Source organism: Oncorhynchus kisutch, linkage group LG14, assembly GCF_002021735.2.
Source record: "Oncorhynchus kisutch isolate 150728-3 linkage group LG14, Okis_V2, whole genome shotgun sequence".
Classification (NCBI taxonomy): domain Eukaryota; kingdom Metazoa; phylum Chordata; class Actinopteri; order Salmoniformes; family Salmonidae; genus Oncorhynchus; species Oncorhynchus kisutch.
The window spans coordinates 88816545-88834265 of record NC_034187.2 but is presented as its reverse complement, the minus strand read 5'-3'; the positions used below and the strand labels follow the sequence as shown (position 1 = coordinate 88834265).

Here is a 17721-nt window from a genome sequence, read left to right as displayed (position 1 = left end):
TTTAACAGAGAACACACAAAAAACAAAGCAGCGTACCTAATTCTTCACTTGTACTGTTTTAGGGCTTTTAAGGTCCAACTCGTCTCCTAATGTACCAAAAGCCTAGAGATTATGTATATTCATACACATGACAATACATTGGAGAAGGACGGCCACTTACTGTGCTTTAAAGACAGTATTCACACCCCTTTGACATTTTCTGCATTTGTTGTACGTACTACAGCCTGAATTTAAAATGGGTTAAATTGTCACTGGCCTACACACAATACCCCATAATGTTAAAGTGGAATTATGTTTAAAGAAATGTTTACAAATGAATTAAAAATGAAAAGCTGAAATGTCTTCAGTCAGTAAGTATTCAACCCCTTTGTTATGGCAAGTCTAAATAATTTCAGGAGTACAATTTAGCTTAACAAGTCACATAATAAGATGGAATCACCAGTAATAGTATTTAACATGATTTTTGAATGATGATCTCATCTCTGTACCCCACACATACAATTATCTGGTTGGTTCCTCAATAGAGAATTACATTTCAACCACAAAGACCAGGGAGGTTTTCCAATGCCTCACAGAGAAGGGCACCTATTGGTAGATGGGTACAAATTAAAAACAGACATTGAATATCCCTTTGAGCATGGTGAAGTTATTAATTACACTTTGGATGGTGTATCAATACACCCAGTCACTACAAAGCTACAGGCGTCCTTCCTAACTCAATTACCGGAGAGGAAGGAAACTGCTCAGGGATTTCACCACGAGGCCAATGGTGACTTTAAAACAGTTACAGAGTTTAATGGCTGTGACAGGAGAAAACTGAGGATGGATCAACAACATTATAGTTACTCCACAATACTAACCTAAATGACAGAGTGAAAAGAAGGAGGCCTGTACAGAATAAAAATATTCCAAAACATGAATACTGTTTGCAAATAAGGCACTAAAGTAAATCTGCAAAAAAATGTAGCGAAGAAATGTACTTTTCATTGACCTGGCCAAGGCTTTCGACTCTGTCAATCACCACATCCTCTTCGGCAGACTCGACAGCCTTGGTTTCTCAAATGATTGCATCGCCTGGTTCACCAACTACTTCTCTTCTCTTCAGTTATTGCATTAACTCCCTTATCTTACCTCATTTGCACTCACTGTATATAGACTTATTGTTTTCTTTTGTTCTACTGTATTATTGACTGTATGTTTGTTTATTCCATGTGTAACTCTGTGTTGTTGTTTTTGTCACACTGCTTTGCTTTATCTTGGCCAGGTCACAGTTGCAAATGAGAACTTGTTCTCAACTGGCCTACCTGGTTAAATAAAGGGGAAATAAAGGCATGGTAAGTATTGTGGTTGTAATACCTTGTGATTTAATAATACTATACAGAGCATTCAGACCCTTTCCCTTTTATATATTTTGTTACGTTACAGCCGTATTCTAAAACTGATTAAAGTCTTGATTTTTATCTCATTATACACACAATACCCCATAATGACATCACAATACCCCGTAATGACATCACAATACCCCATAATGACATCACAATACCCCATAACGACATCACAATACCCCATAATGACATCACAATACCCTGTAATGACATCACAATACCCCATAATGACATCACAATACCCCATAACGACATCACAATACCCCATAATGACATCACAATACCTCATAACAACAAAGCGAAAACATGTTTTTAGAAAGAAAAACAGAAATACCTTATTTACATAAGTATACAGACCCTTTGCTATGAGACTCGAAATTGAGCTCAGGTGTATCCTGTGTCCATTGATCATGCTTGAGATGTTTCTACAACTTTATTGGAGTCCACCTGTGGTAAGTTCAATTGATTGGACATGATGTGGAAAGGCACACACCTGTCTATATAAGGTCCCACAGTTGATGGAACATGTCAGCAAAAACCAAGCCATGAGGTGGAAGGAATTGTCCGTAGAGCTCTGAGACAGAATAGTGTCGAGGCACAGAGCTGGTGAAGGGTACCCAAAAATGTCTGCAACATTGAAGGTCCCCAAGAACACAGTGGCCTCCACCATTCTTAAATGGAAGAAGTTTGGAACCACCAAGACTCTTCCTGGAGCTGGCCGCCCGGCCAAACTGGGCAATCAGGGGAGAATGGCCTTGGTCAGGGAGGTGACCAAGAGCCTGATGGTCACTTTGACAGAGCTACAGAGTTCCTTTGTGGAGATGGAAGAACCTTCCAGAAGGACAACCATCTCTGCAGCAGTCCACCAATCAGGCCTTTATGGTAGAGTGGCCATAGACATTCCTCAGCAAAGGCACACGACAGCCCGCTTGGAGTTTGCCAAAAGGCACCTAAAGACTCTCACAAACCTGGCACCATCCCTCCGGCGAAGCATGGTGATGGCAGCATCATGCTGTGGGGATGTTTTTCAGTGGCAGGGACTGGGAGACTAGTCAGGATTGAGGCAAAAATGAACAGAGCAAAGGACAGAGAGATTCTTGATGACAACCTGCTCCAGAATGCTCGGGACCTCAGAATGGGGCGAGGGTTCACCTTCCAAAAGGACAACGACCCTAAGCACACAACGCAGGAGTGGCTTTGGAACATTTCTCTGAATGTCTTTGAGTGGCCCAGCCAGAGCCCGGACTTGAACCCGATCAAACATCTCTTGAGAGATCTGAAAATAGCTGTGCAGTGACGCTCCTCATCCAACCTGACAGAGCTTGAGAGGATCTTCAAGAGAAGAATGGGAGAAACTACCCAAATACAGGTGTGCCAAGCTTGTAGCATCATACTTAAGACTCAAGGCTGTAATCGCTGCCAAAGGTGCTTCAACAAAGTACTGAGTAAAGGGTCTGAATACTTATTATTCTTTTTTAACCTTTATTTAACTAGGCAAGTCAGTTAAGAACAAATTCTTATTTACAATGACAGCCTAGGAACAGTGGGTTAACTATCTTGTTCAGGGGGAACAGTGGGTTAACTATCATGTTCAGGGGAACAGTGGGTTAACTGCCTTGTTCAGGGGAACAGTGGGTTAACTGCCTTGTTCAGGGGAACAGTGGGTTAACTGCCTTGTTCAGGGGAACAGTGGGTTAACTACCTTGCTCAGAACAACAGATTTGTATCTTGTCAGCTCGGGGATTCTGAATACATACAGTGGGGCAAAAAAGTATTTAGTCAGCCATCAATTGTGCAAGTTCTCCCACTTAAAAAGATGAGAGGCCTGTAATTTTCATCATAGGTACACTTCAACTATGACAGACAAAATGATTGAAAAATCCAGAAAATCACGTTGTATAATTTTTATAGAATTTATTTGCACATTTTCGTCTCTTTCTTGTGCATTCCGAATGTTGATTTTGGTCTGATAGTTTGAAACCATGCAAAGATATATTCTGTTTCCCGCCAAATCCTCTGGCATCGTTCCAGATCTACTGGTTTTATACCCACGCCAAGTTCCTCTGATATCAGCTGGACCACGTAGCTGGAAAGGTCTCCTTTTTCCTTGTCTTCCGGTAAGGACAGTATCCTCATCTTGTTTTGTCTCAATTCTGTTTTCTTGCTGGTCCAATTCAACTTCTAAAGTTTGCATCTTTGTTTCCTTTAGGCTCATGTTACTGAGGGAAGGAGGTTGTTGGCCAAGATCTCGCGATACATGGCCCCATCCATCCTCCCCTCAATACAGTGCAGTCGTCCTGTCCCCTTTGCAGAAAAGCATCCCCAAAGAATGATGTTTCCACCTCCATGCTTCACGGTTGGGATGGTGTTCTTGGGGTTGTACTCATCCTTCTTCTTTATCCAAACACGGCGAGTGGAGTTTAGACCAAAAATATATATTTTTGTCTCATCAGACCACATGACCTTCTCCCATTCCTCCTCTGGATTATCCAGATGTTCATTGGAAAACTTCAGACGGGCCTGGACATGCGCTGGCTTGAGCAGAGGGACCTTGCGTGAGCTGCAGGATTTTAATACATGACGGCGTAGTGTGTTATTAATGGTTTTCTTTGAGACTGTGGTCCCAGCTCTCTTCAGGTCATTGACCAGGTCCTGCCGTGTAGTTCTGGGCTGATCCCTCACCTTCCTCATGATCATTGATGCCCCACGAGGTGAGATCTTGCATGGAGCCCCAGACCGAGGGTGATTGACCGCCATCTTGAACTTCTACATATAACCACAGTCTGGTTTCTACATATAACCACAGTCTGGTTTCTACATATAACTCAGTTTGGTTTCTACAGTGCCTTGCAAAAGTATTCACCCCCCTTGGCATTTCTCCTATTTTGTTGCATTACAAACTGTAATTTAAATAGATTTGTATTTGCATTTCATGTAATGGACATGCACAAAAAAGTCCAAATTGATGAAGTGAAATGAAAAAAAAAAACTTTTTGAAATAATAAAAACTGAAAAGTGGTGCGTTCATATATATTCACCCCATTTACTATGAAGCTCCTAAATAAGATCTGGAGAACCAATTACCTTCAGAAGTCACATAATTAGTTAAATTGTATTTATTTATTTTATTTTACCTTTATTTAACCAGGTAGGCAAGTTGAGAACAAGTTCTCATTTACAATTGCGACCTGGCCAAGATAAAGCAAAGCAGTTCGACAGATACAACGACACAGAGTTACACATGGAGTAAAACAAACATACAGTCAATAATACAGTATAAACAAGTATATATACGATGTGAGCAAATGAGGTGAGAAGGGAGGTAAAGGCAAAAAAGGCCATGGTGGCAAAGTAAGTACAATATAGCAAGTAAAACACTGGAATGGTAGTTTTGCAATGGAAGAATGTGCAAAGTAGAAATAAAAATAATGGGGTGCAAAGGAGCAACATAAATAAATAAATAAAAATTAAATACAGTTGGGAAAGAGGTAGTTGTTTGGGCTAAATTATAGGTGGGCTATGTACAGGTGCAGTAATCTGTGAGCTGCTCTGACAGTTGGTGCTTAAAGCTAGTGAGGGAGATAAGTGTTTCCAGTTTCAGAGATTTCTGTAGTAAATAAAGTCCACCTGTGTGCAATCTAAGTGTCACATGATTTGTCACATGATCTCAGTGTATATACACCTGTTCTGTTCTGCAGCACCACTAAGCAAGGGGCACCACCAAGCAAGGGGAACCACCAAGCAAGCGGCACCATGAAGACCAAGGAGTGCTCCAAACAGGTCAGGGACAAAGTTGTGGAGAAGTACTGATCAGGTTTGGGTTATAGAAAAATATCAGAAACTTTGAACATCCCAGGGAGCACCATTAAATCCATTATAAAAAAATTTAAAGAACATGGCACCACAACATACCTGCCAAGAGAGGGCCACCCACCAAAACTCACAAACCAGGCAAAGAGGGCATTAATCAGAGAGGCAACAAAGAGACCAAAGATAACCCTGAAGGAGCTGCAAAGCTCCACAGAAGAGACTGGAGTATCTGTCCATAGGACCACTTGAAGCCGTACACTCCACAGAGCTGGGCTTTATGGAAGAGTGGCCAGAAAAAAAGTCATTGCTTAAAGAAGAAAATAAGCAAACACGTTTGGTGTTCACCAAAAGGCATGTGGGAGACTCCCCAAACATATGGAAGAAGGTACTCTGGTTGGATAAGACTAAAATTGAGCTTTTTGGCCATCAAGGAAAATTATGTCTGGCACAAACCCAACACCTCTCATCACCCCGAGGATACCATCGCCACTTTGAAGCGTGGTGGCAGCATCATGTGGTGGGTATGTTTTTCATCGGCAGGGACTGGGAAACTGGTCAGAATTGAAGGAATGATGGATGGCGCTAAATACAGGGAATTTCTTAAGGGAAACCTGTTTCAGTCTTCAAGAGACTTGATACTGGGACGGAGGTTCACCTTCCAGCAGGTCAATGACCCTAAGCCTACTTGTCACGTTCTGACCTAAGTTCCTTTGTGATGTCTTTGTTTTAGTATGGTCAGGGTGTGAGTTGGGTGGGAAGTCTGTTCTTTTTTCTATGATTTGGTATTTCTGTGTTTGGCCTGGTATCAGAGGCAGTTGTCAATCGTTGTCCCTGATTGAGAACCATACTTAGGCAGCCTGTTTTCACCCTTGAGTGGTGGGTGTTTGTTCCTGTTTTGTTGTTTGTGTCACCATTCAGGACTGTTTCGGTTTTCGTTTCCATTCACTTTGTTATTTTTGAGTCGTGTTCCGTTATTATTAAAGTAGCATGGCCACGCTGCGTATTGGTCCGATCCTTGCTACTCCTCCTCAGAAGAGGAAGAGGAAAGCCGTTACAATACTGCTGAAGACTGGGACGGAGGTTCACCTTCCAGCAGGACAATGACCCTAAGCATACTGCTGAAGCAACACTCAAGTGGTTTAAGGGGAAACATTTACATGTCTTGGAATGGCCTAGTCAAAGCCCAGACCTCAATCCAATTGAGAATCTGTGGTATGACTTAAAGATTGCTGTACACCAGCGGAACCCATCCAACTTGAAGGAGCTGGAGCAGTATTGCCATGAAAAATGGGTAAAAATCCCAGTGGCTAGATGTGCCAAGCTTATAGAGACATACCCCAAGAGACTTGCAGCTGTAATTGCTGCAAAAGGTGGCTCTACAAAGTATTGACTTTGGGGGATGAATAGTTATGAACGCTCAAGTTTTTATTTAATATTTTATTATTTCTTGTATGTTTCACAATAAAAACACATTTTGCATCTTCAAAGTGGTTGGCATGTTGTGTAAATCAAATGATACAACCCCCCCCCCCCCAAAAAAAAATGTTTATTCCAGGTTGTAAGGCAACAAAATAGGAAAAATATAACCACAGTCTGGTTTCTACATATAACCACAGTCTGGTTTCTACATATAACCACAGTCTGGTTTCTACAAACAGAGCAACTCACACCTCATGAGTCCTATCGGTACATGCATGCACCTCATGAGTCCTATCGGTACATGCATGCACCTCATGAGTCCTATGGGTACATGCATGCACCTCATGAGTCATATCGGTACATGCATGCACCTCATGAGTCCTATTGGTACATGCATGCACCTCATGAGTCCTATCGGTACATGCATGCACCTCATGAGTCATATGGGTACATGCATGCACGTCATGAGTCCTATCGGTACATGCATGCACCTCATGAGTCCTATGGGTACATGCATGCACCTCATGAGTCCTATCGGTACATGCATGCACCTCATGAGTCCTATGGGTACATGCATGCACCTTATGAGTCCTATCGGTACATGCATGCACCTCATGAGTCCTATGGGTACATGCATGCACCTCATGAGTCATATCGGTACATGCATGCACCTCATGAGTCCTATTGGTACATGCATGCACCTCATGAGTCCTATCGGTACATGCATGCACCTCATGTACATTGTCCTGTACATTGTACTGTACCCTCCTACAGTATACCCACTTTTCAAAACACCTGCTCTGCTCCTAGCCTGGTGTATTAACGAAAATGTGGTCGTCTCTGTATAATGTTGTCTTGTTCTAGGTGAGGTTGTGTTGTGTTAGGTTCTGTAGTCATGTTGTGTTTGGTGAGGTTCTGTAGTCGTGTTGTGCTAGGTGAGGTTCTGTAGTCGTTATGTGCGGTTCTGTAGTTGTGTTATGTTAGGTGAGGTTCTGTAGTCGTCTTGTGTTAGGTGAGGTTCTGTAGTCGTCTTGTGTTTGGTGAGGTTCTGTAGTCGTGTTGTGCTAGGTGAGGTTCTGTAGCCGTGTTGTGTTTGGTGAGGTTATGTAGTCGTGTGTGCTAGGTGAGGTTCTGTAGTCGTGTTGTGCTAGATGAGGTTCTGTAGTCATGTTGTGTTTGGTGAGGGTCTGTAGTCGTGTGTGCTAGGTGAGGTTCTGTAGTCATGCTAGATGAGCTTCTGTAGTCATGTTGTGTTTGGTGAGGGTCTGTAGTCGTGTTGTGCTAGGTGAGGTTTTGTAGTCGTCTTGTGTTAGGTGAGATTCTGTAGTCGTCTTGTGTTAGGTAAGGTTCTATAGTCGTGTTGTGCTAGATGAGGTTCTGTAGTCGTGTTTGGTGAGGTCCTGTAGTTGTGTTGTGCTGGGTAAGGTTATGTAATTGTTTTAGGTGAGGATCTGTAGTCGTTATGTGTTTGGTGAGGTTCTGTAGTTGTGTTGTGCTAGGAGAGGTTCTTTAGTTATGTTAGGTAAGGTTCTATAGTCGTGTTGTGCTAGATGAGGTTCTGTAGTTGTGTTGGTGAGGTTCTGTAGTCGTGTTGTGCTAGGTGAGGTTCTGTAGTCATGTTAGGTGAGGTTCTGTACTCGTGTTGTGCTAGGTGAGGTTCTGTAGTCATGTTAGGTGAGGTTCTGTAGTTGTGTTTAGGTGAGGTTCTGTAGTCATGTTGTGCTAGGTGAGGTTCTGTAGTCGTGTTGTGCTTGTTGAGGTTCTGTAGTTGTGTTGTGCTAGGTAAGGTTCTGTAGTTGTATTAGGTGAGGTTCTGTAGTCGTGTTGTGCTAGGTGAGGTTCTGTAGTCGTGTTGTGCTAGGTGAGGTTCTGTAGTCGGGTTGTGCTAGGTGAGGTTCTGTAGTCGTGCTAGGTGAGGTTCTGTAGTTGTATTAGGTGAGGTTCTGTAGTCATGCTAGGTGAGGTTCTGTAGTCGTTGTGCTAGGTGAGGTTCTGTAGTCGGGTTGTGCTAGGTGAGGTTCTGTAGTCGGGTTGTGCTAGGTAAGGTTCTGTAGTTGTGCTAGGTGAGGTTCTGTAGTTGTATTAGGTGAGGTTCTGTAGTCGTGTTGTGCCAGATAAGGTTCTGTAGTTGTATTAGGTGAGGTTCTGTAGTCGTTATGTGTTTGGTGAGGTTCTGTAGTTGTGTTGTGCTAGGAGAGGTTCTTTAGTTATGTTAGGTAAGGTTCTATAGTCGTGTTGTGCTAGATGAGGTTCTGTAGTTGTGTTGGTGAGGTTCTGTAGTCGTGTTGTGCTAGGTGAGGTTCTGTAGTCATGTTAGGTGAGGTTCTGTACTCGTGTTGTGCTAGGTGAGGTTCTGTAGTCATGTTAGGTGAGGTTCTGTAGTTGTGTTTAGGTGAGGTTCTGTAGTCATGTTGTGCTAGGTGAGGTTCTGTAGTCGTGTTGTGCTTGTTGAGGTTCTGTAGTTGTGTTGTGCTAGGTAAGGTTCTGTAGTTGTATTAGGTGAGGTTCTGTAGTCGTGTTGTGCTAGGTGAGGTTCTGTAGTCGTGTTGTGCTAGGTGAGGTTCTGTAGTCGGGTTGTGCTAGGTGAGGTTTTGTAGTCGTGCTAGGTGAGGTTCTGTAGTTGTATTAGGTGAGGTTCTGTAGTCATGCTAGGTGAGGTTCTGTAGTCGTTGTGCTAGGTGAGGTTCTGTAGTCGGGTTGTGCTAGGTGAGGTTCTGTAGTCGGGTTGTGCTAGGTAAGGTTCTGTAGTTGTGCTAGGTGAGGTTCTGTAGTTGTATTAGGTGAGGTTCTGTAGTCATGTTGTGCTAGGTAAGGTTCGGTAGTTGTATTAGGTGAGGTTCTGTAGTCATGTTGTGCCAGATAAGGTTCTGTAGTTGTATTAGGTGAGGTTCTGTAGTCGTTATGTGTTTGGTGAGGTTCTGTATTTGTGTTGTGCTAGGTGAGGTTCTGTAGTCATGTTAGGTGAGGTTCTGTATTTGTGTTGTGCTAGGTGAGGTTCTATAGTCATGTTAGGTGAGGTTCTGTATTTGTGTTTTGCTAGGTGAGGTTCTGTAGTTGTGCTAGGTACGGTTCTGTATTCGGGTTGTCTTCTGCTCTCTGTATAATGAATCAATGAGTTTGTACTGTATTGTATCTGACCTGAAGTATCGGCTGGAGGACACCAGTACGTTCCTATGGCAGGGGATCTCTGTGTTGTCTGAACAGAGCAGCACGTCCGTTAGGATCCTCTCCTGTCTCAGCCTGTTCAGCTGGGACAGCAGGAGGGAAGACAGCTCTGGGTCTCTAAACGGGAACCCCTGGAGGGTCTTCAGGGACTCACAGAGAGCCATTCTGTTGGGGGGAGAGGGGGGGGGGGGGAATAAGGGGAGAATGGGGAGGGGGAGAGAGAGAATAACTATTTTGACTGGTTGTATGAGCATTTTACCAGAGTTGGGGTCAATTTTTGGTCAATATAAGTCAGATCACACAATGAATAAATGTAAATAATGAATAGAAACATTAAGAGTTCATTCTGTACAGTGTCTTCAGGAAGTCTTCAGACCACTGGATCCAATCCACAGTTTGTTGTGTTACAGCCTGAATTCAAAATAGATGAAATTGATGTTTTCTCTCACCCATCTACGTACAAACATAAACACCCCACAATAAAATTAATACGTTTTTAGAAAATGTTGGCAAATTGATTGAAAATGAAATACAGAAATATCTTATTTACATAGGTATTCACACCCCCGAGTCTATACTTTGTAGAATCACCTTTGACAGCGATTACAGCTGTGAGTCTTTCAGGGTAAGTCTCTAAGAGTGATTACAGCTGTGAGTCTTTCAGGGTAAGTCTCTAAGAGTGATTACAGCTGTGAGTCTTTCAGGATAAGTCTCTAAGAGTGATTATAGCTGTGAGTCTTTCAGGGTAAGTCTCTAAGAGTGATTACAGCTGTGAGTCTTTCAGGATAAGTCTCTAAGAGTGATTATAGCTGTGAGTCTTTCAGGATAAGTCTCTAAGAGTGATTACAGCTGTGAGTCTTTCAGGATGAGTCTCTAAGAGTGATTACAGCTGTGAGTCTTTCAGGATGAGTCTCTAAGAGATTTGCACACCTGGATTGTACTATATTTGTACAATATTCAAGCTCTATCAAGTTGGTTGTTGACCATTGCGCGACATTCATTTCCAAGTTTTGACACAGATTTTCAAGCAGATTTAAGTCAACTGTAACCAACGATGTTAGGATGAAACAGTCAGAAATCACCAAGCACAACATAGCTTCTGTGTGCATATCAGCTAGAAAGATGTGTCGGCATCGAGTAATTGTCTCTGGCCCCCTCCCAGTTAGGGGGAGTGATGAGCTCTACAGCAGAGTCTCACAACTCAATCGCTGGTTGAAAACTGTTTTCTGCCCCTCCCAAAAGTTAGAATTTGTAGATAATTGGCCCTCTTTCTGGGACTCACCCACAAACAGGACCAAGCCTGACCTGCTGAGGAGTGACGGACTCCATCCTAGCTGGAGGGGTGCTCTCATCTTATCTACCAACATAGACAGGGCTCTAACTCCTCTAGCTCCACAATGAAATAGGGTGCAGGCCAGGCAGCAGGCTGTTAGCCAGCCTGCCAGCATAGTGGAGCCAGCCATTAGCACAGTCAGTGTAGTCAGCTCAGCTATCACCATTGAGACCGTGTCTGTGCCTCGACCTAGGTTGGGCAAAACTAAACATGGCGGTGTTCGCCTTAGCAATCTCACTAGGATAAAGACCACCTCCATTCCTGTCATTACTGAAAGAGATCATGATACCTCACATCTCAAAATAGGGCTACTTAATGTTAGATCCCTTACTTCAAAGGCAATTATAGTCAATGAACTAATCACTGATCATAATCTTGATGTGATTGGCCTGACTGAAACATGGCTTAAGCCTGATGAATTTACTGTTTTAAATGAGGCCTCACCTCAAATGTTGCTAACATTTACGATAGCAAATTTCAATTTACAAAAAAAAATGACATTTTCGTCTTTTGAGCTTCTAGTCATGAAATCTATGCAGCCTACTCAATCACTTTTTATAGCTACTGTTTACAGGCCTCCTGGGCCATATACAGCGTTTCTCACTGAGTTCCCTGAATTCCTATCGGACCTTGTAGAACATATCAAGACCAGTCCACAGACCCACTCCAAAAGGCTTTCGGAGCCATCATCGACTCAGTGGGTTTTGTCCAACATGTCTCTGGACCCACTCACTGTCACAGTCATATGCTGTGGACCTAGTTTTGTCCCATGGAATAAATGTGGTGGATCTTAATGTTTTTCCTCATAATCCTGGACTATCGGACCACTATTTTATTACGTTTGCAATTGCAACAAATAATCTGCTTAGACCCCAACCAAGGAACATCAAAAGTCGTGCTATAAATTCACAGACAACACAAAGATTCCTTGATGCCCTTCCAGACTCCCTCTGCCTACCCAAGGACGCCAGAGGACAAAAATCAGTTAACCACCTAACTGAGGATCTCAATTTAACCTTGCGCAATACCCTAGATGCAGTTGCACCCCTAAAAACAAAAAAAATGTCTCATAAGAAACTAGCTCCCTGGTACACAGAAAATACCCGAGCTCTGAAGCAAGCTTCCAGAAAATTGGAACGGAAATGGCGCCACACCAAACTGGAAGTCTTCCGACTAGCTTGGAAGGACGGTACCGTGCAGTACCGTAGAGCCCTTACTGCTGCTCGATCATCCTATTTTTCTAACTTAATTGAGGAAAATAAGAACAATCCGAAATTCCTTTTTGATACTGTCGCAAAGCTAACTAAAAAGCAGCATTCCCCAAGAGAGGATGACTTTCACTTTAGCAGTGATAAATTCATGAACTTCTTTGAGGAAAAGATTATGATTATTAGAAAGCAAATTACGGACTCCTCTTTAAACCTGCGTATTCCTCCAAACCTCAGTTGTCCTGAGTCTGCACAACTCTGCCAGGACCTAGGATCAAGAGAGACGCTCAAGTGTTTTAGTACTATATCTCTTGACACAATGATGAAAATAATCATGGCCTCTAAACCTTCAAGCTGCATACTGGACCCTATTCCAACTAAACTACTGAAAGAGCTGCTTCCTGTGCTTGGCCCTCCTATGTTGAACATAATAAACGGCTCTCTATCCACTGGATGTGTACCAAACTCACTAAAAGTGGCAGTAATAAAGCCTCTCTTGAAAAAGCCAAACCTTGACCCAGAAAATATAAAAAACTATCGGCCTATATCGAATCTTCCATTCCTCTCAAAAATTTTAGAGAAGGCTGTTGCGCAGCAACTCACTGCCTTCCTGAAGACAAACAATGTATACGAAATGCTTCAGTCTGGTTTTAGACCCCATCATAGCACTGAGACGGCACTTGTGAAGGTGGTAAATGACATTTTAATGGCATCGGACCGAGGCTCTGCATCTGTCCTCGTGCTCCTAGACCTTAGTGCTGCTTTTGATACCATCGATCACCACATTCTTTTGGAGAGATTGGAAACCCAAATTGGTCTACACGGACATGTTCTGGCCTGGTTTAGATCTTATCTGTCGGAAAGATATCAGTTTGTCTCTGTGAATGGTTTGTCCTCTGACAAATCAACTGTAAATTTCGGTGTTCCTCAAGGTTCCGTTTTAGGACCACTATTGTTTTCACTATATATTTTACCTCTTGGGGATGTTATTCGAAAACATAATGTAAACTTTCACTGCTATGCGGATGACACACAGCTGTACATTTCAATGAAACATGGTGAAGCCCCAAAATTGCCCTCGCTAGAAGCATGTGTTTCAGACATAAGGAAGTGGATGGCTGCAAACTTTCTACTATTAAACTCGGACAAAACAGAGATGCTTGTTCTAGGTCCCAAGAAACAAAGAGATCTTCTGTTGAATCTGACAATTAATCTTAATGGTTGTACAGTCGTCTCAAATAAAACTGTGAAGGACCTCGGCGTTACTCTGGACCCTGATCTCTCTTTTGAAGAACATATCAAGACCATTTCAAGGACAGCTTTTTTCCATCTACGTAACATTGCAAAAATCAGAAACATTCTGTCCAAAAATGATGCAGAAAAATTTATCCATGCTTTTGTCACTTCTAGGTTAGACTACTGCAATGCTCTATTTTTCCGGCTACCCGGATAAAGCACTAAATAAACTTCAGTTAGTGCTAAATACGGCTGCTAGAATCCTGACTAGAACCAAAAAATGTGATCATATTACTCCAGTGCTAGCCTCTCTACACTGGCTTCCTGTCAAAGCAAGGGCTGATTTCAAGATTTTACTGCTAACCTACAAAGCATTACATGGGCTTGCTCCTACCTATCTCTCTGATTTGGTCCTGCCGTACATACCTACACGTACGCTACGGTCACAAGACGCAGGCCTCCTAATTGTCCCTAATTGAATTTCTAAGCAAACAGCTGGAGGCAGGGCTTTCTCCTATAGAGCTCCATTTTTATGGAACGGTCTGCTTACCCATGTCAGAGACGCAAACTCGGTCTCAACCTTTAAGTCTTTACTGAAGACTCATCTCTTCAGTGGGTCATATGATTGAGTGTAGTCTGGCCCAGGAGTGGGAAGGTGAACGGAAAGGCTCTGGAGCAACGAACCGCCCTTGCTGTCTCTGCCTGGCCGGTTCCCCTCTTTCCACTGGGATTCTCTGCCTCTAACCCTATTACAGGGGCTGAGTCACTGGCTTGCTGGGGCTCTCTCATGCCGTCCCCGGAGGAGGTGCGTCACCTGAGTGGGTTGATTCACTGTTGTGGTCATCCTGTCTGGGTTGGCGCCCCCCCCTTGGGTTGTGCCGTGGCGGAGATCTTTGTGGGCTATACTCCGCCTTGTCTCAGGATGGTAAGTTGGTGGTTGAAGATATCCCTCTAGTGGTGTGGGGGCTGTGCTTTGGCAAAGTGGGTGGGGTTATATCCTTCCTGTTTGGCCCTGTCCGGGGGTGTCCTCGGATGGGGCCACAGTGTCTCCTGACCCCTCCTGTCTCAGCCTCCAGTATTTATGCTGCAGTAGTTTATGTGTCGGGGGGTTGGGGTCAGTTTGTTATATCTGGAGTACTTCTCCTGTCCTATTCGGTGTCCTGTGTGAATCTAAGTGTGCGTTCTCTAATTCTCTCCTTCTCTCTTTCTTTCTCTCTCTCGGAGGACCTGAGCCCTAGGACCATGCCCCAGGACTACCTGACATGATGACTCCTTGCTGTCCCCAGTCCACCTGGCCATGCTGCTGTTCCAGTTTCAACTGACCTGAGCCCTAGGACCATGCCCCAGGACTACCTGACATGATGACTCCTTGCTGTCCCCAGTCCACCTGGCCATGCTGCTGCTCCAGTTTCAACTTCCACCTGACTGTGCAGCTGCTCCAGTTTCAACTGTTCTGCCTTATTATTATACTACCATGCTGGTCATTTATGAACATTTGAACATCTTGGCCATGTTCTGTTATAATCTCCACCTGGCACAGCCAGAAGAGGACTGGCCACCCCACATAGCCTGGTTCCTCTCTAGGTTTCTTCCTAGGTATTGGCCTTTCTAGGGAGTTTTTCCTAGCCACCGTGCTTCTACACCTGCATTGCTTGCTGTTTGGGGTTTTAGGCTGGGTTTCTGTACAGCACTTTGAGATATCAGCTGATGTACGAAGGGCTATATAAATAAATTTGATTTGATTTGATTTAACCACTCAGGAACATTCACTGTCTTCTCCAGTGTTTGTTTGTCCTTGTGTTTTAGTTTACTGTCCTGCTGAAAGGTGAATTCATCTCCCAGTGTCTGTTGGAAAGCAGGCTGAACCAGGTTTTCCTTCTCCAGCTGCTGAGTCAGGATGTTTAGCTGTATTCTGTTACTTTTTATCCTTAAACTCCCTAGTCCTTGCCAATGACAAGTATACCCATAACATAATGCAGACAGATTTTCTGCAGTATGACTTTAGTGCCTTGTTGAAAACAAGATGCATGTTTTGGAATATTTTTATTCTGTACAGGTTTCCTTCTTTTCACTCTGTCATTTAGGTTAGTATTGTGGAGTAACTACTACTTTTCTCCTATCACAGCCATTAAACTCTGTAACTGTTTTAAAGTCACCATTGGCCTTATGGTGAAATCCCTGAGCGGTTTCCTTCCTCTCCGGCAACTGAGTTAGGAAGGATGCCTGTATCTTTGTAGTGACTGGGTGTATTGATACACCATCCAAAGTGTAATTAATAACTTCACCATGCTCAAAGGGATATTCAATGTCTGTTTTTAATTGAATCTTTGCCCAGACTAAATACGTTTTGATGCAAGGCATTGGAAAACCTCCCTGGTCATTTTAGTTGAATCTGTGTTTGAAATACACTTCTAGACTGAGGGATCTTACAGACCCTGCCTGATACAGTGCATTCGGAAAGTATTCAGACCCCTTGACTTTTTACACATTTTGTTACGTTACAGCCATAATGACAATGTCAAAACAGATTTTTAGAAATGTTAGCAAATTTGCAAAAGATGTAAAACAGAAAAACCTTATTTAAATAAGTATTCAGACCTTTTGCTATGAGACTCAAAATTGAGCTCAGCTGGATCCTGTTTCCATTCATCATCTTTGAGATGTTTCTACAACTTGTTTGGGGTCCACCAGTAGTAAATTCAATTGATTGGACATGATTTGGAAAGGCACGTATCTGTCTATATAAGGTCCCACAGTTGACAGTGCATGTCAGAGAAAAAAACAAGCCATGAGGTCGGCCTTTATGGTAGTGCGGCCAGACGGAAGCCACTCCCCGCTAAAAGGCAGATGACAGCTCGTTTAGAGTTTGCCAAAAGGCACCTAAAGACTCTCAGACCATGAGAAACAAGTCTTTAGTCTGATGAAACCAAGATTGAACTCTTTAGCCTCAATGCCAAGCGTCACGTCAGGAGGAACCCTGGCACCATCCTTATGATGAAGCATGGTGGTGGCAACATCACGTCTGGAGGAACCCTGGCACCATCCTTATGGTGAAGCATGGTGGTGGCAACATCGTGATGATGGTATGCTTTCATCCACAGGCACTGGGAGACAAGCCAGGATCGAGGGAAAGATGAACGGAGCAAAATACAGAGAGATCGTTGATGAAAATCTGCTCCAGAGTACTCAGGACCTCAGACTGGGCGAAGGTTCACCTTCCAACACGAGAAGAAGCCTAAGCACACAGCCAAGACAATGTAGGAGTGGCTTTAGGACAAGTCTCTGAATGTCCTCTGACCAGGGTACCTCTAACCAGGGTCCTAACTCACTACTTCTGACCAGGGTCCTAACTCACTACTTCTGACCAGGGTCCTAAGGCTCTGGTCAGACATCTGACCAGTTTCCTCTTAGTGTTCCATTGGCTCAACAGAGCATTCATAAAAAACATTCCCATAATTAAACCAACAACCACCACAACTGTCCATGTTGCTGCTGACTCCCTGCTAGGACACACACTGAGTCCCGGGCTGAGGCCAGGAAGGCAGGCAGCTTTCTCCATGTTGCTGCTGACTCCCTGCTAGGACACACACTGAGTCCCGGGCTGAGGCCAGGAAGGCCAGGCAGCTTTCTCCATGTTGCTGCTGACTCCCTGCTAGGACACACACTGAGTCCCGGGCTGAGGCCGGGAAGGCCAGGCAGCTTTCTCCATGTTGCTGCTGACTCCCTGCTAGGACACACACTGAGTCCCGGGCTGAGGCCAGGAAGGCCAGGCAGCTTTCTATTTCCATTCTGCCTCCTAAATCATCCAAATGGATCCATGTAGCAATTGGCCACATCTCCACGTCACTGGATCAGAGCTGTTACATGACCCAGTTGTTTTTCTCTCTCTCCCCTACCCCTCTCTCTCTCTCCCCCTACCCCTCTCTCTCTCTCCCCTACCCCTCTCTCTCTCTCTCTCCCCCCTCTGTCTCTCTCTCTCTCCTCTCCCCCCTCTCTCTCTAACTCCCCCACCCCTCTCTCTCTCTCTCCTCCCCTACCCCTCTCTCTCTCTCCCCTACCCCTCTCTCTCTCTCTCCCCCTCTGTCTCTCTCTCTCTCTCCTCTCCTCCCCCCCTCTCTCTCTCTACTCTCCCCACCCCTCTCTCTCTCTCTCTCTCTCTCCCCCC

General features: G+C 44.0%; 1 protein-coding gene across 1 annotated transcript in view; it reads right to left on the bottom strand.

Annotated features, from left to right (window-relative positions):
• Positions 1–17721, bottom strand: part of klhl38a (kelch-like family member 38a) — a 40073-nt gene that overhangs the window by 18495 nt on the left and 3857 nt on the right. The window contains exon 2 of the mRNA XM_031789148.1: positions 9753–9944. Within this exon, the coding sequence (XP_031645008.1) occupies positions 9753–9943 (191 nt within the window). The 5' untranslated portion in view covers position 9944. The remainder of the gene's footprint in view (positions 1–9752; positions 9945–17721) is intronic.